We start from the raw sequence: 24,433 nt of genomic DNA, 5'->3' as shown, positions 1-24,433 counted from the left end.
TAGTGAATAAGTCTCACAAGATCTGATGGGTTTATCAGGGGTTTTCATTTTGCTTCTTCCTCATTTTCTCTTGCTGCTGTAATGTAAGAAATGCCTTTCGCCTCCTGCCGTAATTCTGAGGCCTCACAGCCATGTGGAACTGTAAGTCCAACTAAACCTCTTTTTCTTCCCAGTCTCGAGTATGTCTTTATCAGTAGTGTGAAAACGGACTAATACAGGCACGCACTCTGTGTGTGGTATGTGCAGGGTATATGTGTGGTGTGTGTGGCGTGCACTGTGTGGTGTGTGGGGCATGTGTGTGGTGTGTGGCATGCATCGTGTGTGTGGTGTGTGTGGCGTGCACTGTGTGTGTGGTGTGTGTAGTGTGTGTGGGGCGTGTATGTGTGGTGTGTGTGCGGTGTGTGTGGCATGCACTGTGTGTGTGGTGTGCATAGTGTGTGCAGGGCGTGTGTGTCTGTGGTGTGTGGTGTGTGTGGGGCATGTGTGTGTGGTGTGTGGTGTGTGTGGGGCGTGTGTGTGGTGTGTGTGCCGTGCACCGTGTGTGTGGTGTTCCGGGCAGTGTGCCTGCACCTGTTGTGTGCTGCTGCCCTTCGAATGGCACCCGTTCCTCATCCCTCCTCTCCCCAGGGACACCCCAAGCCCTGTGGAGCCTGCAGTGGGCAGGGGGACAGCAGGGGCAGTGGAAGGGCCTGGGTAGCAGCAGAGCGATCTGAGGGCTGCCGTGGGCGGGGACTTGTCCTCAACAGCCCTGGAGGGAAGAGTGGCTGCATCAAGAGGATTCAGGGGTATTTGGAGCCCTGGGCGGGACCCCTGGCTGGGGACACTCCTCCCTGCCTTCGGGGATGCCTTGGGGTCTGTCTGCACTCTGCCATCTGAGTCTCCACCTCGGCTGAAAGGCTCTGGTCCACAAGCCAGTGGGCTGAGACAGAGATTTATTCCCTTACAGCTCTGGAGGCCAGAAGTCCAAAATCAAGATGTTGCAGCGCTGGTCCCTGGGAGGCTGTGCAGGAGAATCTGCTCTGGGCGTCTCTCCTGGCTCCGGGTGGTGCCGCAATCTTCCCTGATCCTTGGCTTTTGAAGGCATCCCCCAGCTCTCTGCCTCATCTTCACAGGACTTCTCCCTGTGCCTGTCTGTGCCCAAATTTCCCCTTCTATAAGGACACAGTCCTATTGCATCAGGGCCCACGCTAATCACCTCTTCTTCACTAATTACATCGGCAAACCCCCTATTTCCGAGTTAAATCATGTTCTGAGGTTAGGATTTCAATACCTGAATTTTAGGGGACATAGTTCAGCCCAAAGGACCTGGGGGGACAGAAACACCCAGGAAAGTCCACAGGTCAGTGCCTGGGCCTGCCTGGCCGTGGGACATTGCTTGGCCGAGTTTATCCTCATAAACGCTGACGTGTGCTAGAAGATACAATATTAGCTTCATAAACAACAGTTTCTTTTTTGCAAACGATACCCACAGGTCCTATTGCCACTTTTCAGTGCTGCAGCAGCTAGTCAGATGACAACTGGGTGAGAGCTTGGTCTCCAGTGTTTCCTGTGAGGCTGGAATATTGCTCTGATTCCTCAGGGGTGACTCAGCACTCCGGTGGGAAATATGTGACCTCATTTGCATTTCCTAATTGAATTGCTATCAGCTTTCCTGCAAGACTGCACCAAAAAACAGTTCTTCCAGATTCCAGCACTGCCTGCATTGCCCACAGAAAGGCTGCTTTTAAATAGTTGCTAAGAGAGGGCGACAAAAGAAGGAGAAAAGTTGCCAAATTTTTATGGTTCATCTAACTGTAAAGCTGTCAGTTTTACCCAACTCCACAGAGTCACTAAAATAATGGACAGAGGAGGCGGCACTTGAAGAAACCTCAACATAAGAGAAGTGAAATTTACAGAACCAGGAAATTAGGGGTCCCCATGCGCCTGCCCTGGCAGAATTTGCTTCCAGGCTCCTCTCAATAAACACTGCCCTGGGACTCCCAGCGCTCTGTAAACTGATGCTTTGAAGGAGGCCATTTGTTTCTCCAGAACCTTCTGCCAGCAGAACTCTTGCTCACCACGTGCCCCCATCAGAACTCCCACCTTCTCTAAACACAGTTAGGTAGCCCTCTGCATGCATTTGTTTAAAAAAATTAAATTGTGAGTAATAGACTATAAGTACAACAGCGTACAGAACACCAGCTAAAAAAATGATGGCAGAATGAGCACCTGTCTTGCCACAAGACTCCCTCCCACCCTCTGGTGTCCCCCAGCATGGCTTCCTGCTGCCCCCTGAAAGGAACCCTCAACCGACTGTAACTCTGCACCTCAGTGCCACCTGAATTTGGACTTCATGGGAGTGCGGTCACTCGGCTGACACGTGTTCCTGCTGCCGGGCACCTGCCTGCTCTCCTTCTTTGGTCTGTTTGTGAGATTCGGTGGCTTTCTTGCTTCTAGCTGCAGTTTGTCCACTTTTACTGCCGTATAATATTCCACTTTAGGAGCCCACCACAATTTATTAACTCATTGCAATGGTGAGGGCATGTGTGTTGTTTCCAGCTTTTGGTGATTATGCGTAAGATTTCTCTCAACGTCCCGTACAGAGTTCTTGGTATTACCTGCCTATACGGCTATGGGCATACCAAAAACGAGGCATATGTATATTTGACTTTAATAGTAATTCTGAATTGCTGTCTAAAGTGTTTGTACCATTGTACACTCCTATCAAGAGTATACGAGTGCTGCAAATGTCCTTTCCCAGACTCTGCCTTATTGTCTCATTTTTAAGATATATGTTTTGATGATCAGAAGTTCTTTTTTTTTTTTTTTTGGACAGTCTTTTGCTCTGTTGCCCAGGCTGGAGTGCAGTGGCATGATCTCAGCTCACTGCAACCTCCACCTCTCGGGCTCAAGTGATTCTCCTGTTTGAGACTCCCTAGTAGCTGGGATTACAGGTGTGCACCACCATGCCTGGCTAATTTTTGTATTTTTAGTGGAGACAGGGTTTCACCATGTTAGCCAGGCTGGTCTCGAACTCCTGACCTTGGGTGATCTGCCCACCTTGGCCTCCCAAAGTGCTGGGATTACAGGCGTGAGCCACCGCACCTGGCAGAAGTTCTTATTTTTAATAAAGTCCAGTGATCATTCTTTCCCATGTTTCACGCTTCACATGCCATGTGCGAGGAAGCTTTCCACACCCGGGGGTCACTTCACTCCCAGCTGCATTGCTTTGCCTTTCCTGTTTAGGTTTTCAGTCCACCTCAAATAGATTTTGGTTGTGGTGTGAGGTAGGGGTCATTTTACTTTTTTCTTAAAGATGCCCCATTGGCCCAGCATCATTTATTGAAAAGACAGTCTTTCCTCTGTTGTTTCTGTAGAAATGGGCAAACTTTCCCCCAAATGGCCAGATGGTAAATATTTTAGGCATCTCAGGTTAAGGGGCAAAATTGAGGACATCGTATAGGTACTTACATAACCCTTTAAAATGGAACCATTTAAAAATGTAAAAACCAGTCTTAGCTTGCTGGCCATAAAAGGCCTGTGGGCTACAGCATGCTGGCACCTGCTCTACAGCACTGCTCTTATAATAAAAAATCAAGCGTCTGCACCCTGGGCATTTGACAAGGCTCATCAGATTGTAAAGATGAACTGGGTGGATTTTGTAGTATGAGAGTTATACATCCATGAAGCTGATTTTTAAAAACATTACATGTCTTTTTCTGGGCTCGTTATTTTTGTTCCAAGTGTCTATCTAATCATCTTTGCTTCAAAATGACACCATTTTAATGGCTGTAGTTCAGTGGTTCTCAAAAGGGGGCAGTTTTGCCCCCCAGGGAACATTTGGCAGTGGCTGGAAAGAGCTTTGGTTGCATATGGAGGTTATGGGGCTTTACCTGGCGTTTAGTGGGTAGAGGCCAGGAGTCTGGCTTACTATCCTGTAGCACACAGGACAGCCCCAACAACTTGTCTGGAAGGATGTGTCCTCCCATCTTTTTCTTGTTCTAGGCTACCTTCGCCCTTTCCATTTCCATTAAAAAATTTTAAGTCAGCTCTTTACTCTTCCCGAAACGAGCAAACAAAAAATCTGCTGGAATTTTTATTGAGGTTGTGTTGACTCTATGGCAACTTTGGGTAGAATCAATATTCTAACATAAGCCTTCCAAGTTATGAGCTCAGCATATCCCTCCATTTTTATAGTTCTTTAATTTTTCTCAACAAAATGTAAGAAGTCTTGTACATTTTTGTTAGATTTATTCCCAGTTATATGATCGTTTTTAATGCTATTGTAATTGGGATCTAGTTCAGATTTTATTTTCTAAGGATTTATTCCTGGTACATAGAAGTACAACTATTACATCCAGCACCCTTGCTAACCTTACTCATGAGTCCCAGTAACTTAGGACAGGTTCTTTTAGGACAGATTACATTTTCTAACATTCATAATCATATAAGCTACAAATAGTGTCAGTTTTATTTATTCTAATTTCTTTTTCTTGCCTTACTGCATTGGCTTGTACCTCCAGTGTGTGTATCCTCCCTATAAGGATTTGGGAGGACAAAACTTTGGGAGAGCAATTCCTCTTTTTGTAATCTTTCGATAGGTTTGTGTAAGATTTGTTTTAATTTTTCCTGACAGCTTGGGTAGAACTTACTAGTGGAGCCAACAGGTGTGGACAGTTCTTTGTGATAAGGATTTTAGTTTTGTTTGTAACAATAAAACAGTGCAGGATTTTTTCTTATGTTAGTTTGGTAAGGTGTATATTTCTATACTATTATCCTTTTCATGTATATTTTTAAGTGTATTGGTATAAATTGTATATAATATCCCCAAATGATCTTCCTGACGTCCACGAGATTAGTCATGATGTCATCTTTTCATTCCTGATAAGGATTAGTTGCAGTTTATACCTTTTCTTTTTGCTCAGTCTGATCAGCCTTGTAGTTTAAAGGACCAATTTTGTTATTTCTATTGTTTTCTGTTTCATTGTTTTCTCCTCCTGTTTTAACAATTTCTTTCTTTAGACTTTGGGTCTCATTTTCAGTTATTTTTATAGTTTCTTGAGATGAATGCCTGGATTGTTGATTTTCTGCCCCCCTTTTTTTTTGATAGGGTCTTGCTGTGTTGCCCAGGCTAGAGTGCAGTGGTGCAATCTCAGCTCACTGCAACCTCTGCCCCCCTGGGTTCAAGCAATTCTCCTGCCTCAGCCTCCTGAGCAGCTGGGATTACAGGGGCATGCCACCATGCCTGGCTAACTTTTGCATGTTTAGTAGAGACGGGGTTTCACCATGTTGGCTGGGCTGGGCTCAAGCTCCTGACCTCAGGTGATCCACCTGCCTTGGCCTCCCAAAGCATTGGGATTACAGGCACGAGCCACCACGCCCAGCCAATTTTCTGCCTTCTTTATCTTGTAATATATGCATTTAAGGCTAAACATTTCCATCTGGGCATGACTTTAGCTACATCCCAGTAGTTTTATTACTCAGTTCAAAATATTCACTAATTTCCATGTGATTTTTTTTTCCTGCCCAAAGGTTAATGAGAAGGCTTTTACTTAACTTCTAAATCTATGGGGATTTTCCAGTTATGTTCTTTGTTATTGATTTCTAGCCTACTTGCTCTGAGTTAAGAAAACAAACTATGTTTTGATTTTAAACCTTTGAAGTATGTTGAGAATTGCTTGAAGGCTATGAAGTATGTTGGGACTTGCTTGGTTAATATTTGTAAATGTTCTGTCTATACTTAAAAATCATGTGTATTTAGCAGTGGTTGGTTTCTGTGCTTTTATATGTCTCAGTAAAGCCAGACCTGTTAATTGTGTGATTCTAATCTATTTCCTTACTGATATTTTCTGCTTGTTCTATTATTTGCTAAGAAATTTTGTTAAAATTGACCACTGATTGCATAGTTACTTCTCCTTTTATTTCTATCAATTTTGGCTAAATATTTTGAAGTCATATTATTAAGTGCACACAAATTTAGGATTCCTGTATCTTCTTGGTGAATTATTTATCATTATGAAGTGTTCCTCCTTGAATAGAATGCTTTTTCCTCAGATTCTATTCATCTGATATTAACAGAGTCCACTAGCTTCCTTTTGATTGGTACTTGCATGGTATTTATTTCTCTAGGATTTTACTGCTAACCTTTAGCCTTATACCTTTTAGATATATCTTTTACAAACTGCATATAGTTGGATTTATCTTTATCCATCAATTTTTTAAATTACAACAAAATATATTTTCATTTGTTAGAATTACAAATATATTTGCAAATCTGCCATCTTACTTAAAGAGAAATGTGTAGCCCATCTATTCTGTTTTCATTTCTCTTTTTTGCATTTTTTGGCTTGATAATTTTTATTATTCTATTTTTTCCTTTTATTACGTTACTACTTACAGACTTTTATGACTCTTTTAGTGATTTTCTAAAGACTTTATAACAAGTATTTTCGTCTTATTTAGGAGTAATATTAATTTGTTATTTCCATCATTTTTGAGAAAAATGCGATCAACTTCTATCTCTTTGATTCCATTTATCCCTTCTCAAAGTTTATGCAGTTTTTTATGTAAATTCGAGTTCTCTGTTTACACCCATGAAACATTACACTGCTGTGATTCATTTGTATTTTTCTGTGTTCTTGGCCTTTTCCCAGCTCTTCATTCTTTCCTCCATTTCTGAGTGTTCACCTCAACTTGTTTTATTTTTGTTTGAAGAACATCATTTGGGACAGATGCTTTCAGTTTCTCTTCATTCAACTTTACTTCTTGAAAGACAGTTTTACTGGATGACAGAATTCTATTTTCTTTTGGCACTTTTAAGATATCATTCCTTGGGAGGCCGAGGCAGGCAGATCACGAGATTAAGAGATCCAGACCAGCCTGGCCAACACGGCGAAACCCTGTCTCTACTAAAAATACAAAAATTAGCTGGTCATGGTGGCACACACCTGTGATCCCAGCTACTCGGGAGGCTGAGGCAGGAGAATCACTTAAACCCGGGAGGTGGAGGTTGCAGTGAGCTGAGATTGCGCCACTGCACTGCAGTCTGGGCAACAGAGCGAGACTCTGTCTCAAAAAAAAAAAAAAAAAGAAATCATTCAATGGCATGGAATGGAACGGTCTTTCAACCCCCACACAACGCCCCAGCTCCTGCGGAGAAGTCAGCCTCCTAGTCGTTGCTTCCTCAAAGGAATTCTGCCTTTTCTGTCTGCTTTTGAGATTTCCTCTTTGTCTTTGGGTTCTAACTATTTTACTATAAAGCATCCAGGTGCTGTTTTTTAAAAAATATTTCTCCTGCATAGAGTTCACAGGGCTTCTTGAATCCATGCCTAGATGAATGTTATCAGTTTTGGAATATTTTCTGCCACTATATTTTCAAATATTACTTCTGCCCCATTTTCTCTCTCCCCCTCATATTGCAAATATACACGTTAGACCTTCTTACTGCTTCTCTAATATCTCTTACGGTTGCTTCTGTATTTTCCTTCTGTGTATCTCTTCACGCTTTAGAGCACGAATGTTTTTGATATATTTTGCTTCACTAATTCTTCACCTATGTGAAATCTGCAGATATAGCTATCCATTGAGCTCTTCATTTTGTTTGGTTTAGTTTTCAGTTCCAAACTGCCCAACAATTAAGAATTCTGTTTTATACCTTCTAATTATCTCTCAGTCTTCTATTTAATTTGCTTAAAGATAGTAAGTGTAGTTAGTGTAAAATCTCTCTGATTGCCCCATGCTCTGGAGCCTCTGTGGGTCTTTTTTTTTTTTTTGAGACGGAGTCTCACTCTGTCGCCCAGGCTGGAGTGCAGTGGCTCACTCGGCTCACTGCGAGCTCCGCCTCCTGGGTTCACGCCATTCTCCTGCCTCAGCCTCTTGGGGATCTGGGACCACAGGCACCTGCCACTACGCCCGGCTAATTTTATTTTTTTTTGTATTTTTAGTAGAGACGGAGTTTCACCGTGTTAGCCAGATGGTCTCGATCTCCTAACCTCATGATCTGCCCGCCTCGGCCTCCCAAAGTGCTGGGATTACAGGCGTGAGCCACCGCGCCCGGCCCCTGTGGGTCCTTTCTTATCTGCCTCTTCTTTCGATTGTTCTTTCTATGTCTTGTCCCTCCTCGTGTGCCCAGTCATAAGACCGAGTGCTGGATGTTGAATACGAAAGGAGATGGGCACAGCTGAAGGCCTGGGTGACAGTTCACACTGGGGAAGATGCACAGTTGCTTCTGGCAGGCGGCCAGGACACCAGCAATCCGGTGTCACCTTGATCATCTATAGAGGCTGGCATCACGCTCTGTAAGGGCGCATCAACCAGGTGGCCCAGCATCCCACAGTGACCCCCACTCTCTGCCTGCCTCCTCCTGCCCCCATGCCACCTGGCGAGGCCCAGCACTGTGACACAGGACTGTGAAGCCTGGAACCAGGCAATGACAGCCATATGCGCTGCTGTTTTCCACCTCCTGACCTCCATAACCTCATGAAATACCAGCACCCTTTGGCTGGGACATGGGTAGCATTACTTTCCCATTCTCCAGAGCAGTTCACCTCAAAGTTGTGTGAATTCTCCAAAAACACCCAGCCAGTAAGTCGCAGAAGCCTCGCCGTGCACCCACACCCTGGGTGGCTGCTCTTGTGCCATGCCGGGCTCTGCCATACCTGCAAAGTCCTTTTCCACTCCTTCCCCACACATCAGTTCTCCCGTGCAGCACAGGGCTGTGGTCACATGCTCAGCACCCTCATCCATGATGTAACAGCACCCACTTCCAGGGGTGTGGAGAGGTTAGATGAGCCTACACCACTTGGGGCAAGGTCTGAGTGGGTGCTAGAAAGTCAGGAGAGGAACCATTGGCAACAAAAGCGCTGGAGGACCAGGTCTCCTGGGCTGCAGAGACTGCCCACTGTGCCCTGCAACAGTCATGTCTCAGGGACTCAGGGCTGTGCCCCACAGTGACCCCATGGCCCCCATGGGACAGGGTCCTCAGGCTGCCCAAGAGCCTGCCTTGTTCACCAGGGCGTGGCTTGTAATCATCACTCAGGAAAGTACGAAAACGACATACGCCGGACTCACAGGTGGGGCTCACGATTTGGGGGCCACTGCTGTTAGAGGCACGCTCTGCTGCCTGGTTTAACATCTGGGCTCCCCAGGGTGCGCTGAGCCTGGGGCAAGAATTCAGTGTCCCCTGCTCCGCTGGTTGGGTGCTTCCTGCGCCAGCCTGGTGTGGGTCGAGGCGCATTCCCACGGGGACTGTCTAGCGGCAACCACAGCTGGGCCTGCCCCTTCTGCAGAGGATCGGGGGATTAAATCTGAAATCGCTTCATTAACATGCCCAAGAAAAGGTGTCATTATATTTTCAATTAGAGCCTTTATCGGAAGCCTTGGAAGGCTCTCAGGGGCTCTGCTCTCAGCTCACAATCGGGGACTTGGGGACAGCTTGGAAGTCACAGGCATGATGGGGATGAAAGTCCCTGCCTGTCAGTGTCCCAGCACAGCTCCGGGAGGGAAGGGACCCCCATGGGACAGGGTCCCCAGGCTGTCCAAGGGCCTGCCTTGCTCACCAGGGCGTGGCTTGTAATAATCACTCAGGGAAGAAGGAAAATGACATACACCGTCCTAGACTCGTCAGGACTCACAGGTGGGGCTCATGATTTGGGGGCCACTGCCGTTAGAGGTGTGCTCTGCTGATTGGTTTAACACACTCGGGAGGACTCTCAAGACCTCCTTCCCCCGTGGGGTCAGCTCATCATGCAGTGAAGACTGTCCACCTGAGTCACACTTTCTCTTTTCTAACCTAAACCACCTCCACTTCCATCTAAGAAACAAGTCAGAAGAAGACACAGGTCCCTCCCTTCCCAAAGTGGGTTCCTTGGCACACCTGTCTTGCAAGCTTTCCATGGAGAAGGGTTCCTTGGTCAGACAGTTTGGGGAAACTTGCAGACTGGGTCCCACTCAGAGGCTTACACAGCACGTGAGTCATGAGGTTCTGGGAAACCCACGGAAAGGAATCTGCTTGCCTCTGCTTAACGCTTTACTTCCCGAGGGCCCTTTTCCGAGGGAGTGCCCATGATTGCTAGTGGCCGCCGCCTTGCGTGGTGATTTCCTTTGCTCACCGTACCTCAAATGACCCCATAGCGGCCTCATGTTAACTGGGGGGATCTGGAGGGGTTGGCACACATTCTTTCCACCACTGGGGCCCCTCAGGCAGGCAGCTGCAACAGCTGGACCTGCAGGCTGGCCTTCCTTAGTGCTCTCCCACAGGCCGCCTGGTTGCAGCTTCTTCAGCAGCCTCCACACCTGAAGGCTGGCGCAGTGGCTGCAACCAACGCCAGGACACTCAAGGCGAACGGGACCTGGCCACTTCCCCATCAGGCACGGGGAACCTAACAGCTAGAACTGGGGATGAACACAGGTTGTTCAGGAGCCTGGTGCTGGATTGCTGGAATATGCCAGGAAGAAAGGGAGCCTCAGGACAGGGCATGGTGAAGGCGCCCCTCCCTGTCACCCGGGTGAGCCAGGCAGCCAGGTTAGAAGGAGGCAGAGTCGGAGGGCAGCTGGGATCCTGAAGAGCAGATGTTTTATGTCTGTGTGAAGCTGTCTGTCTGTCTGTCTCTCTCCCTCTCCCTCCCTTTCCTTCTCTCTCTCCCTCCACCTCTCTCCATCTCTCTCCCTCCTTCTCTCTCTCCCTCTCTTCCTCTCCCTCCCTTTCCTTCTCTCTCCCTTCACCTCTCTCCATCTCTCTCCCTCCTTCTCTCTCTCCCTCTCTTCCTCTCCCTTCCTCTCCTTTCCTGTCCCTCTCTACCTCTCTTCTCTCTTTCTCCCCATCCCTCTCTCACTCTCTTCTCCCTCTCCTTTGCTGTCTCCCTGCACCTGCCTTCCTCTCTCTTATTCTCTCCATCGCCTCCCCACTCTCTGGTTGGCTCCTTTCCAACCACACATCCTCCGCTTGCTTCTCATCCCTCCAGGCTTCAGAACGCCCTGGGCCTGGTGGACTACAAACTTCGGGAGGTAGGAGAGATTCCAGAATTTGCAGTGACCAGTTTGAAATGAAAATGTGGGGCCCCTTGTTCAAAAACATATGAAGAGTGACAAGACCGTGGCATAGTGTCTGAACCTGAGTGTGGGGCCTGTGTGCCTGCCCAGGGGGCCTTCCCGCAATGACGGCCCTGCCTCAGGTCAGTGCAGAGGGCAGGGGTGCTTGGTTGGCAATGGCCTGAGTGGCACAGCCCGAGGAGGAGGTGACTGTCTGTCCTGTGGGAGCCCTGGCAGAGGCTCTGCCCAGGGCCTGCAGGAGGAACTAGGTCATCTAAACTCCAGCGCAGACCCGGGCGGTCACACCTTACCTTGTGTCCAGAGTGCGGGGACGAGGTCTGGGCCACCAGCAACCGCACCACGGCGTCCCATTTCTCTGCTGTCTGGCTGTCCCATGCAGTCACCGTGAACGCCACCTGCTCGGAGGGGACCTGCAGCTCCCGGGTGGCGAAGACTGTCCCATCTGCCCCAACTTTGAAGTCCATGCTGTTGGTCTCATATTGTGTCCCCTTGGTCCCCACACAGCTGCTGAACTTGACTGCAAGAGGAGGGGGAGAGAGTCAGGGTCGGCTTGGCCAGCAGAAGGGTGGTAACAATGGCAGCAACCACGCAGGATGCCCTACAGGCCCCCAGTGGGCATGAGGGGCATGAGGTTTGCACTGATTTCTCCACCTCCCGAGAAGGTGGTGTGTTTTATCTCAACCCCTAGAGAATTAGCCAGAGGCCTTTAAAAAAGGTGAGGGAAAAAAAGCAACACCGAGCTTCCATTCTATCTACAACACAGCTGCACTCCCTTCTGCAAACGCATCTCTCCCTTGCCGCTGTTATCTCCGAATTCAGCCAGAGTCTGTGAGCGGCACAGTGGGTATTCTCCACCTCAAAAATATTCCCTCAGTTCCCCCCACTCTTGCCTATGCAAATCTTCTTCCTGCCAGCAGAGACTGTGAAGCCCCTAATGGACCTGTTTTTCCACTCCAAGAAGGCTAAGTACAAGGAAGGAGCAAGAGAGAGCTGGCATCTGGGGACCATTCCCCCACGGCAGGTGGATTCTGGCAGCAGAACTCGGCTCTGCTGTGTTTCTGGTCCTTTTTATTACTAAGCCAGACCTGATGCCTGCAAATGGCCTTGGGGTGGGCTAGGCAGGTGTGGCCAGGGCAGACCCTGGCCCCACCAAGTGCTTTCTTGGTGAACTGGAAACAGAGTTGAAGGCAGACAGTCTATTGATACCGCTGGGTGCTGAGCATTGCTTCGCTTCCAAAACATTAACTACTAGGCACCAGGATGCCAACCTCCCTTCACGGCTCCAGCACCATGGCCATCTCTAATTCTGCTGCAGAAAAAGACACCTCCAGAGGCGCAGATTCATCCGGACACATTAGTGCATTTTTTAGACGTGTGCTTTTGCAACTGTCACCTACAGCCGTGGTAAATTACGACGCACTCACAGTCCGTGTCACATTCTGCTGATAAAAGCCACGGATAAAGTTACCTAGTATTTATAAAAATGTGGGTATCTAAGCAATTATGGTGGGAGGATTGGTTTTTCAAGCAATTTTGCTGTCACAGCTTACATGATTTAATTACTATTTATTCGAGAAACCAAAAAAAGCGACTCACTGTTACATTAGATAAAGTGTTTTCCCCTGGCATTCACCTTTTACTGTTGCCTGCCTTGAAAGAATAAATAACGTGTCTGTTCCCTCTTCTCAATAGTTCACTTTAGATATCTTCCCAGCCAATGGCACCTCCTACTTGTGGGTTTCATGTGAAACATTTTCATGTGAAAATGTTTTTAAATGTGATGACACCAAGCATTTCCACCCTGTCTGGTTCAACAGAGCAATGAAACTTCCAGACTCCAGAGCCCCCCGGTGGCTCCTCTGATGGACAGGATCAACCCAGGCAAGGGTCTGCTGTGGCTCCCCGGACCTGTTCCCCCTCTAAGGACGGAATCATTACATTTTTTTTTTTTTTCAAGTGACAGGAAAATTCCAAACTGCTTTTATAGTACTGTTTGCCCAATGGTAAACAAATGAAAATCAGCAACAACTTAGTGGATCAATCATTTCTGACATCTGATTGTCACTGACAAAGATAAAAATGACAGCACTGTGATTGCTGAGAGATGAGCACAAACACACAAACAAGCCCCTTTGTTCCCTAAAAGCAAATTCCTAATAAAACTAATGCAATTGGACAGCAGCAGGAGGGTTTGTGTTGTCTTCAGGATTAAACACAGTGTTGTAGTTAAAAAAAAGTACAGACGGCTGGGCGCGGTGGCTCCTGCCTGTTATCTCAGCACTTTGGGAGGCTGGGCGCAGTGGCTCATGCCTGTAATCCCAGCACTTTGGGAGGCCGAGGCGGGTGGATCACGAGGTCAGGGGATCGAGACCATCCTGGCTAACACGGTGAAACCCCGTCTCTACTAAAAATACAAAAAGTTAGCCAGGCGTGGTGGCGAGTGCCTGTAGTCCCAGCTACTCGGGAGGCTGAGGCAGAAGAATGGCGTGAACCTGGGAGGAGGAGCTTGCAGTGAGCCGAGATCACGCCACTGCACTCCAGCCTGGGCAACAGAGCGAGACTCTGTCTCAAAAAAAAAAAAAAAAGTACAGGCACACAGCTTTGGTGACATCTTAGGCAAGCATCGAAGCTGCTTTGAGAATGAGTGGGCCACCACCGTCTGAATGACCAGGCAGGAAACAGCGGTGGCGTCGGCCATGTGAACCAAGGACTTTGCAGGTGAAAGGCGTTCCCTGACGGAGAGATCCTGGATGAAACTGATGACAGTGCCCTCAAAGGCAGCTCCGTGGGTGGCTTGGGGAAGTGATGCCCGGGGGACTGCACCAGGGCCCCTGCACACTGGCTTTCTAGATTTTTTTTTGTTGTTGTTGTTGTTTTTTGAGACGGAGTCTTGCTCTGCTGCCCAGGCTGGAGTGCAGTGGTACCGTCTTGGCTCACTGCAACCTCCGCCTCCCAGGTTCAAGTAATTCTTCTGCCTCAGCCTCCCAAGTAGCTGGGACTACAGGCGCGCACCACCATGCCCGGCTGATTCTTGTATGTTTAGTAGACAGGGTTTCACCACGTTGGCCAGGCTGGTCTCGAACTCCTGACCTCAGGTGATCCACCCGCCTTGGCCTCCCAAAGTGTTGGGATTACAGGCGTCAGCCCCTGTGCCCGGCAACTTCCTAGATCTTTATGCCTTTTCCGTCTGTGTCTGACAGGCCCCGTCCAATCACGAGAAAGCTCCAGGGCTTTGTGACAAGATGCAGTCCCAACATCCTGTTTTGGTCTAACCATAACTTGGGTGTTCCGCTCCAAACACAACCTCTGTGTCTGAACACTCAGCCCACTAGCATTTGTGATTCTGAGTCCTCAGCCGCAGAGAAGCAGGAGGAAAACAGGAGTTGTCACTGGTAGAGAAGGAAGCAGCCCAAGGGACAAAGGTCAGGATACGGTTACGCAAATGGTGCTGGCCCACACCCTCCTGGAGAGAGGCCTGGAAGATGGGGGGGTCATTCAGAGACCCCAGTTGTTGGGGGGACCTGCTTTCCAGGAGAAGAAAGGAGCTTCAGAACCTTCAATACCTGCTCCTGTGCCCCACCAGGCTGTGGCCTCTTTCATAAGGAAAGAGCAATAAGGCAGGTCTTCTGAGACACCAGGGGCATTCACAGAACATTAGCACTGAATGTATGAACACTCTGTTTGGAAACTCTGTGAAATGTGGGTACCTGTGAACACAACTCAGAATGTTACTAACACTTTGCCATGCTATAGAAACGGCAAGTGAGTGTGCAGGGCAGCCTCAAGGGAGACATGTCTGAGGTCTTGGGATGGGGACTCCTCCCCATATCCTATTTGTCTTTCCTTGTGAATTGCCTAAAAATGGTTTCCCTCTTCACTTAGGCTACTGGGAAGCTCAGAGGCAGTACCATAGCCGGCTTTTCTAACAATGCTGAGACATTTACTAACCTCAGCACGTTCCATTCTACTTTTCGCCTTTGTTTCCTCTTCAACCTGCTTCCTTCCTTTTGCTTCCTTTTTAATTTTTGGAGTCTTCGCCTGTCTCTGCAAGGTTAAATGCATTCCAGGAGGACAACAGAAAAGTGCCCATGTATGTGTTGGTGTCGGCATGCACTGAGGGTCCCCGTGTGCAGAGAGGACGCTCCTGACGGTGTTGCCTGGCACAGACTTATTTGGATTCTGCTTTGCCTCTCTATGAATGTGGCTGGAGGCTGAGCCTGAGGCGTCGGCTGGAGAGGCCCCTGGCTGCTTATAGAACTTTCTGTGGGCGCTTGGAGTCCTGTGCTGCCCTCGCCTCTGCAGCGGCCGGGAGCGGCCTGCTGTCTGCCTGAACCTTGGCTCTGGCCAGCCGTGGGCAGTCCTTCCAGTTTTACCTTCTGAGCTGGGCCTGGGCTCCAAGCCCGCTGTCACTCACCCTCCTCTAGGCAGGAACCTGGTGCCTCAGCCCCATGCAGGCCCCGCACTCTGGACTCTGCAGACTGGACACAGAGGTTGTAACTGGTGGTTTCTGGCAGAGCTGGCTCTGGCCCAGAGCTCAGGCCTGGCTGGGATGTTGGCTCCCATGGAAACCTGTAACCTGCCCTACCCCTCCCCTCACATCACCTATTTTTGTTTCATTCCCTGGCTTCGTACCTGGGATTCCCATGTCCTCTCATGTCTCCCGCCCCAGGACTGGTGAGTGTGCTGAGGTCAGGGCTGCTGTCCTGGGACCGGACAGCATCAGGCACCTGGTCAGTGTGAAGTAGGGGCAAAGCCTCCCCAGGCTGGTCCGGGGCTCCCATCAGGCTGAGGGCAGAAAGGGGGCTTCTGTCCTGCTTTGTGCTCAGCCCAGAATCTTCACGGGATCCCCCGCAACTCCCTCCCCATGGGAAACAGCCCCCAGAGGAGACTGCGCCAGCAGCCGCCCAGGCGTGAAGGCGAGTGACCAGTGGCAGCACCCCGGCTGGAAGTTTAGTTTTCTTATGTATTTGTTTTTGATCTTCCAATTTCTCTATTAGTCTTCAGGAGAGAACTAACATCCAAATGGATTCCCAGAAAACTTTTCCCTCGATGTACCAGCAAACACCTACAATGCCTGGAAAAGCTGCCTCTGCGAACACAATGCAGATCACACGTCCTGTCCCAGCCCCTGCAGCCTCCACGCGGCGGGTGAGCTGCCAGGCACGGGAAGGCAGCACTGGCGAGCAGAACTGGCCCATTTTGCAGATAGGAAGCTGAGCCTCAGGGACGTTTCACGCCTTCGTCAAGGTGGTGAGAGGAGGAGCGGGGTTTGCCGCCCGACTTCAGGGATCTGTCACCCTCGTCCAGCAGGGTTGGTTCTTCCTGAGGCTGGGAGGATGCCAAGCCTGGTGGAGGATGGGGGCGGTGGTGTGGTGTGGGGAGCTTCTGACTTGCACATCCTGAGGGAGCCTTCTGCAGCTGATGTGTGAACTGGACCCCTGGCGATGCCTCCGAGGAATCTCCAAGGCTATGGCCCCTCAGGTCCTGCTGGGGTGCTGGCCCCCACCTCTGCCTCAGGATGCAGGGATTCTGCAGGGAAGCCGCAGACCAGCCTGCTGCCTTGGCCCCTAGGGATACTGCAGCCCCAGAAAGAACTGTGGGGGACAAAAGAGTTGTTTCTTGGGGGAGAAAACACCTGTGAGGAAATGCAGGTGCCACAGAGGGAAATCCTCCTGGGGAGGAGGGTACCTGTTCCATCTTCGGCCGACACGGGACTGCCTGGTGCCTGGTACCCACAGCCGCTACCTGCCGCACGCATCTCTCCATGGTTTGCTAATTACTTCCATTAGTTTTAAACAAACTTGATAAGAGACAGAAGGATCCAGAGAGAAATTAAATCTAACTGTTTAAACATGTAGTCGGAGCCTCCCTTGCCTCTGTCCCCCTGGCGGTGGTTGCTGCAGACCCCGAAGCCGGTGCTGGAGGTGGCACAGAGGATTGGGCCCTGGGGTCAGGCCCGGCACTGCCTGCCCCAAGGAGGTGGGCCCCGGAGGGTAGGGAGGGGAACACCTGCTGTCCTCACACCGGAGCCACAGGCATGGAACCTCAGGGTCCCAGCACCCGCTGCATGCGCTGTGGGGCAGGTGTGCATGTGCCCAGCAAGGCGGGTGTGCACCAGCAGCCCTGCGCACACCTACCCTGGTCTTGGGGTGCAAACACCAACCACAGCCTCCTGTCTCTGTGACCTTGAGGAACGGTGGTCCCTCTCTGAGCACAGTCTTTGTTTCTGTGAAATGGGAGTGATGGCAGGGACTCGGGGAGGGGGACAAAGGTAGCATGTTGATCCCTTTGCTCAGTACCTGGCACAGGGCAGGCACTGGGTGGATGTCGGCTGCTGTCCTTATGCTCTGGCCAGTATGCCCTGTGACATCCTTCAGTGGCATGGACATGGCACCAGGGAGCAAGGCACCCAGCCAAGGTCACACAAGGTCAAGGTCGTCCATCCCACAAACACTTACTGAACACTGGGGTCTGCCGGGAACTGCACAGGCTGAGGCCAGGGAAGTCAGTGGCCGGGTGATGACAGCACGGATGGCCAAGCCCTCCAGGCTGCAGTGGGGTCACACAAGGGCCCTAGTCAGGCCGGGGGTCCCTGGGGTGGGATGGGGAGCCGTGCAGGGTGTTTGTGGCCAGCTGGCTCTTGGGATTCTGAGCCTGTGGGGATCCATCTCTTGTTCTGCTGGGGTTCAGCAACCTCTCCTCACCCCAAGGTGTGGGGTCAACAGCTTCTGAGGTTCTGGGCAACCTGGCCCCATACCACTGGCCTCCTGTTCTGGACAAGATGGATTTAATTTTAAAGCCCATGTTTTCTTCTGAGAAGACACCAGAGAACAGAAGCTGTTCCATCTTTCATCCTCCAGGGACCACCCTCTGCTGCCCACTCTGAAATATGACCAAATGCCAGGCAGGGTTCAGCCCCCAGGGCTAGCATCCAGCAGGATCTGCAAAGCCATCCAAGCAATGCGAGGAGCAACGAATGCCGAGGCAAACCTTCCCAGGAAGGGCTGCACACCAGAGAATCCAACAGCCTGGGACTCGTCCCAGGGCGACCTCCTGCCCCTCGACCTTCTCCTGGCAGCTGTAGAGCAAAGCACAGGCTGAGGGTGGTCCGGTCTCCCCTTCCCCTTTCCGGGCTGGGATGCGGCTGGCCCCCGCCTGTCACCCACGTCTTCGGCAGTGTGAATGTGGGCCTTAGTCTCCCTCTGTCGCCCTGGTCTTGGTTGTGTTGTGGATGGAGTTTCTGTGGCCCCCGCCCCGGGTGATCTCATGATGGCTCCATCTCCCAGGATTCACGCCAATCCTGCTCCCCTAAGAAGGGACCCCGCCTGTCGTGAATGCGCCTCTGGATATGCACAGCTGAAGAAGGGCAGCTTGCTCCTCTCTCCCTCTCTCTCTCCTTCCTTCCTTCCTTCCTTCCTCCCTCCCTCCCTCCCTCCCTCTCCTTCCTTCCTCCCTCCCTCTCCCCTTCATCCATTCGCATGACATATCACTGATACCACCAGTCAGCAGACACCAGACACAGAGACTGCCAGTGGAGCTGAGAGTGTGGGGCAGGACAGACATTAACCAAGTCATCACATCAGATGTGCGGCACTCTACAAGGAAGACACAGGTTCTGTGAGAGCCTGACCCAGGCTGGGTGGACAGATGGGGAGGGCTTCCTTGATAACAGGACCCTTCCATGGACATCTGGGGAATGAGGTTCCAGAGAAGGCTCAGGTGGGGAGCACATTCCTGGTAGTGCTGATGGCACTTGCAAAGGTCCTGGGGCAGAGGAAGGGAGGAATTCCAGGACCTGAGAGCTGGTGTGACCGGAACAGGGGCAGCTGAGGTGACAAGAATGAACACAGCATGGTGTCAGGAAGACCCTCGGCCAGCGAGATGACCTGCACCTTCGGGGTGGGGACTGGCCTGGGAGATGTTGCATGGAGGCTGCTGACCTGGTGACTGCAAGAAGGCTCAGAGATCTGCACAGGAGTGGGGGGCACCCTGAGTTCCCAGGAGGTCCCGCAGCCTCTGGGACTGAGGGGGTGTCCTGAGTGGAAGCCACACCCAGACACCCCCTTTAGGGCCCAATGTTAAGAGAGCTACGGCCTTTCCTAGCCTTGCAAACAACTCGGGAGTGGAGTTAGAAGGTCGTTGCGGTGGCTTCAGAAGCACATCCTCAATATTTGGCTGCAGAGAGGATCACAGCTCCCGAGGCAGAAGGCTGTGGCCCCCGCTGCATGCACATGCTCTCAGACACGTCTGCTGGGGACAGAGAAATTCAAGAGCCAGGAAAAGGAGAAAAGAAAGAAGAAAGAAGTGAGGAATGTCAGGGAAGTCGATTCCTCCATTCCTGCAGCAAAGACCCGTTAGCCATGGAGGCCATGGGGAAGCCCCAACCCTGGGCACCATCGTCAGGGAGCATGGGGTCCAGTGGAGGGGGCAGATGCGGCCTCAGTCCCCGCAGTGGCCCTGAAGGCACTGGCCGGGAGGCAGAACCTCAGGGTCCCTGTGGCCCCCCAGGTTTCCTGTGCTTGGTCCCCGAGTCCCTGGGGAGCCCCTTGGGGTCTGCATTGGGCTGGGCTGTGGTCCCTGCAGGCACCTTCCTGTACCTGCCACAGGTTCTGCCCACCAGGGGGGTGCAAGAAACAGAGGAGGGTGGGGGAGTGAGCACTAATGGGGACCAGGTTTCCCTTGGGGTGACAGTGGCCCAGCATTTTGAATGTGCTCAATGCCACTGAATTGTATGCCTGAAAACGGGGACATTTACGTTATGTGAATTTTACATCAGTTTTAAAAAAGCAGCTTCTGGGGTCCCTAATTCCAGCTGCTGGGGAGACGGGGGAGTCCTCCTGAGCTCTGTGCCCACGGGGCCCCAACTGCATCCTGAGTCTCACCCATCTCCCTGGAGTGGGTCCCGAGGGCCGGCCACAGCTTCCTCTCCCCACAGAGATCTCCAGATCAGCCCAGGGCAGGGTCCCTCCTCCACAACTCCTCTCTCTTTCTGGCCCCTCTGTCATTTTTCCTGTCCCTGGGGAAGACGATGGTGCTTGCCGGGAGGGGCCACAGGGAGGGGCCGCAGAGCAACAGCCATCACCAGGCGCCTGCCCGAGGCCCACCCAGGGCAGGGAGATTCTCGGGAGCAGGGGCTATCGTCTGCGCTGGGCCTCAGCCCTGGGGACTCAGGAGGGAGATTCATAGGTTCTTGAATATCTGCCCAGGTTGATACGTGTGACTGTGCGCGCTTTGTGTGCGCTGTGTCCACGTGCTGGGTGGGGACAGAGAAAACCGGCGGTACAGGGAGAAACTGCTGAGGCTTAGCTCAGTCTCCAGAGCTCCCCACAGCCCCAAGCCTGCAGCATGCCAGGCCGGGAGGGGCCTTGGAAATGATCTACTCCAGCCCCTTGTTTGGGTGATAGGGAAACTCAACCTGCTGAAGGAAAACTACCTTTTAGGATGAATTCTCACTATTCAAACAGTTTCCCACACCCTTATTGAATCCCTGCACCATGCGGGGCCGAGTCACAACCAAGGCCATCCCTCCCCGTCTGGGGCTCTGGGCACTTCCAGATCCTGTGTAGTAGATGCCCCAATGCAAAGCATGTCACAAGCGCACTGCCACGGTGCTTTTCTTTGAATTGTGTGTATTCACAAAGCTTGCAGCTGGTGCAAACCTCACATACAACAACTCCCCGTTCTGAGCCTGGGAAGTGTGCAGTGGGCCCTGCCCAGGCTTGGGCCAGTTCTGAACTCCGAGGATTACGTGTAGCAGTCACAATTAGACCCTCAGCTAAACAGCAGAGCCCGGCTTCTTTTGTTTTTCCAAGATGAAGGAAATAATTTTCTTAGCGTGTGACTTCACATCTCCCCCCAGCCCCCAGTCTCACGCGTGCACGGCAGTGACGGGTGCGGTGATGCGGATCCAAAGCCTCTGTGGAGACTCGGCATCGCGCACCCACAGAGGAGCCGGCAGCTCCCCTCATTAGGAGGCTTCCGGGTTAACCCTTTACCCCCATCTGTCTAATGGCTTCTCTGTGAAAGGGGCCAGGAGACAGCCTGCGCTGGGAACCAGCCCTGAGTGACATGCGCTCCGCTTCCTCTGCGGCAGGAGCCTGCTGACATTTACGGGCGCAGCAGGCTGTGTCTCCCCAAGACGGGCATGCAGGAGAATGGTGCTGCAGTTACAAAACACACCTTTTTATTGTTTTTCTTGTTAGGTGAATTGAGAAAGATCCAATGAGCCAGAGGTGAGCTTGTAGCTGGGACCGTGCTGAGGAGAGGGTGAGTTTCAAACCCTCAGGTTCAACCAGCAGAGGCTGCCAGCTTGCTCTTTCTTTTCTTTTTTTCTTTTCTTTCTTTCTTTTTCTTTCTTTCTTTCTTTCTCTCTCTCTCTCTTTCTTCTTTCCTTTCTTTCTCTCTTTCTCTTTCTCTGTGTCCTTCCTTCCTTCCTTCCTTCCTTCCTTCCATCCATCCATCCATCCATCATGTACCCATTTCCTCCCTATGTACCGTCCTGGGTGCTGGGCAGTCAGCCCACGTGGCATGTAGTGTGGTGGGAAGACCATGAGGCGGCCGGCCCATGAACAAATTCACTGTGACAGGGACAGCAGGGGAGATGAGGGAGCAGAGGGCCTGTGGGGGAGGAAGCATCCATCCCAAGGCCTCTGTGACCGGGGGAGCAGCCCCAGAAAGTCGGAGCAAGAGTGCTTTGATGCGGGAACAGCACGTGTGAAGGCCTGGAGGTACAGAACCACTGGGAGCGGCGGCTGTGAGTGCGATGAGGGTGATGGGAGAAGCTGGGATCCAGCCTGGTGGGCGTGGACCACAACTGCAGACCCCTGGGCATGTAAATGGCTGCCACTGCCCGGAACTTGCTCTGCGTGGAACATAGAGAATTCCCTTGAAACAACCAAAGACCCTCTTAAACGACATCAGCAGCGGTAGCAACTGAGCACCTAGCGTCCCAGGAGACTGCCCTTCTTCTTTCCCACCCTCTCCTGACCTCCCCACCTCGCCCTGGGCCACTGCTTTCCTGTCCATGCGTCATCTCACACCTGCTGCCCCCACACAGCCCAGAGCACCCCCGTTTTCAGAGGTGGGAGCTGGGGTCTAGAGGGGGAGAATTAGGCCCCCAGCTGGTCACTCTAGCTGGTGCTGAAGGGGCTCCCAGCACACGTGGCACAGGGCGGAGGCCACATTCAGCTTCTGCTTTGAGATGCCCGAAATGGAACAAGATGCCCTGAGACATCAAAGCCTCGGGCAACACAGGGACATGGGGTGGGGGGCTCATCTCCAACCTCCAGCCTCTTCCTTTCTCCCACTTATCCATTCAAGAATCGCCTATGAGCACTCTCACAGGCGTGGGGGACGAGCGGTGGACACCGAGGTCCTCCCCCAGGAAGCTGTCTAGTGGGGGACCATGCGTGATGAGCTGGCAGCTGGACGTGCCTGGCTAGGTAGGGGTAGTGTTATGGAGCCACTGGAGGGAGGCATCCCCTCTCCAATAGGCCAACCTGAATGAAGAGAGGTGGAAGGCTGTGTTGGTGCCTGAGGGAAGAGCATTCTCTGCAGAGGGAACAGACAGTGCAAGGCCCTGGGTCCTGAGGCATGCTTAGTGTATCTGAGGATGGGAGGAGACTGGGGGGCAGGAAGGGAGCGAGGAGGAGGCAGGGAGGGATGGGGCAGTGCCTGTGGGCTCCAGGAGCCCCAGTACGATTTCTGGATTTGATTCCAAGGCACGCGGTCACCTCCACACTTGTAGGTTGGAGAGCCGGGACTTGAACTCCAAAAGCTCCTTTTCCCTGAGGCAGTGCAGAGACTGAGTGTTGGTTTGGAATATCTCAGTGTTCATGTCCGTCACTTAACCAGGACTTGCTAGGAAGCCACTGTCTCCCATGAAAGATGCTGCTGGGAGGCAAACGCATATGCATATTTTGTACACAGAAAAATCTTGGGTTATTGCAAAGACCTGAGTAATGCACTCGAGCCACTTTGGAGTGAACCAGCCCAGCAGTGAGTCACCGTCACTGCGGCAGGAGCTCCCAGAGGGGAGAGGAGGCTGAGGAGGAGGGAGAGAGAGGACAGAGTCTGAGTCCAAGGTTTCTGAAGGTGGTGGCGCTGGCTCAGGTTCTTGATGAAGGAGAATCTCCTAAGGGGAGTGGGTGGGTAGGGGGACCGTGCAGGTGGGGCAACCTGGGTTCTGATGTTGCTCATCCCAGGGGACACACCCTCCAGTAGAGGCATCCCCGCCAGGCTGTGCAGCCCCCGAGTCCTCGTGGGGGTGACAGTCGGGCGGAGGAACAGCCGCACCCCCGTGGTGCCAGGACACCTGCAACAGTTTGAGAACCTTCTACCCCACGAGCCACTCACTCACGTCTCCAAACCAAGGGAGCATTTCCCAGATGATGTGGCAGCGTCTGCACAGGGCCTGCCCATCCCAACCCACCTGCGCAGTTCTGGGCTTGGCAGGAGGCGTCCCGCTGGAAACGGCGCTTTTCCGATTCTACAAACATGCAGCTGCCTCAGGAATCTGCTGAGCAGCAGGATGTGGAGGAGCTGAGGCTGCCCTGAAGCCTCTGCTTCACCCCACCCGGGAGGGACCTGCCCAGGCTCCAGGTGCACCCAATGGGCCCTGCCCAGTGAGTGATGGGACAGTGTGCACTTTCCAAAGAGATCATCCTGACTGAGCAGACGCCTGTGGGGTGGCAGGGATCTCATGCAGGGTTGCAGGGCTGGGCGCAGAGCCATCTAGGAGGGTGGCGGTCAGGAAGGGTGCTGCGGGAACACAGAACCTGACTGAGCACGTGTGAGGGGCCGCCGGGGGCCCGGGGGGTGAGGAGAATGTCACGAGGCCAAAATCCCTCAGGAGACCCTCGGAATGGGACACACCACAAGCGGCACGACTGTTTGGCCTGAGCAGAGCCAAGGGCAGGGCTGAGGGCTGAGGGGGGGACTCGAGCACCCTCATGCTCTGCAGATGAGAGGACCCTGCCGTGATGGGCCCCAGGACATCTCCCAGTGCAGATCCTTCTCCTGAACTCCAGACCCCAGGGTGAGGTCTCTGGGCTCACCACGCAGCACACCCTTGCTGCCTGAGACCCCCTCAGCTGCTCCTTCCCCTGGAGCCGCCACAGGAAGGGATGCTACCTTCCACACAGGAGCCGGAGCCCCTGGATACCCCACCTGGACACCCAATGCATCCCGACCCCAATCCTGCCCGACCCAATCCATCCCAGACACCGCTGCCTGGCTCAGCCCGCTGCCTGCACGGCCCAGCGGTCTCCCCAGCCAGGCCCTGCCCCCAGCACCAATCTCTGCCTCACAGAGCAAGTAGATCTGGCGTTTCTGGAAGGCTCATCTGCTCCTGTCCCTCCTGCAGTCACAGGGATGCAGTCGAGTGTCTCCACTGACGGCTGCTCAG

General features: G+C 52.1%; 1 protein-coding gene and 1 long non-coding RNA gene across 4 annotated transcripts in view; one reads left to right on the top strand and one right to left on the bottom strand.

Annotated features, from left to right (window-relative positions):
* The window catches only part of CDH4 (cadherin 4), a 712,793-nt gene that overhangs the window by 191,141 nt on the left and 497,219 nt on the right, over window positions 1-24,433 (bottom strand). For all 3 annotated transcript variants that reach the window (XM_034947466.3, XM_034947467.3, XM_063601128.1), the window contains one exon: window positions 11,319-11,545. In XM_034947466.3, coding sequence (XP_034803357.1) covers window positions 11,319-11,545 — 227 coding nt within the window. The remainder of the gene's footprint in view (window positions 1-11,318; window positions 11,546-24,433) is intronic.
* Window positions 7-5,806, top strand: LOC129394933 (uncharacterized). Its single transcript, XR_008622340.2, has 2 exons — window positions 7-141; window positions 947-5,806. It is a non-coding gene; the product is annotated as an uncharacterized LOC129394933 (long non-coding RNA).

Source organism: Pan paniscus, chromosome 21 (genome assembly GCF_029289425.2).
Source record: "Pan paniscus chromosome 21, NHGRI_mPanPan1-v2.0_pri, whole genome shotgun sequence".
In the NCBI taxonomy this organism is placed as follows: domain Eukaryota; kingdom Metazoa; phylum Chordata; class Mammalia; order Primates; family Hominidae; genus Pan; species Pan paniscus.
The sequence above is the reverse complement of the archived record's forward strand: the minus strand, read 5'-3'. Positions and strand labels throughout refer to the sequence as shown.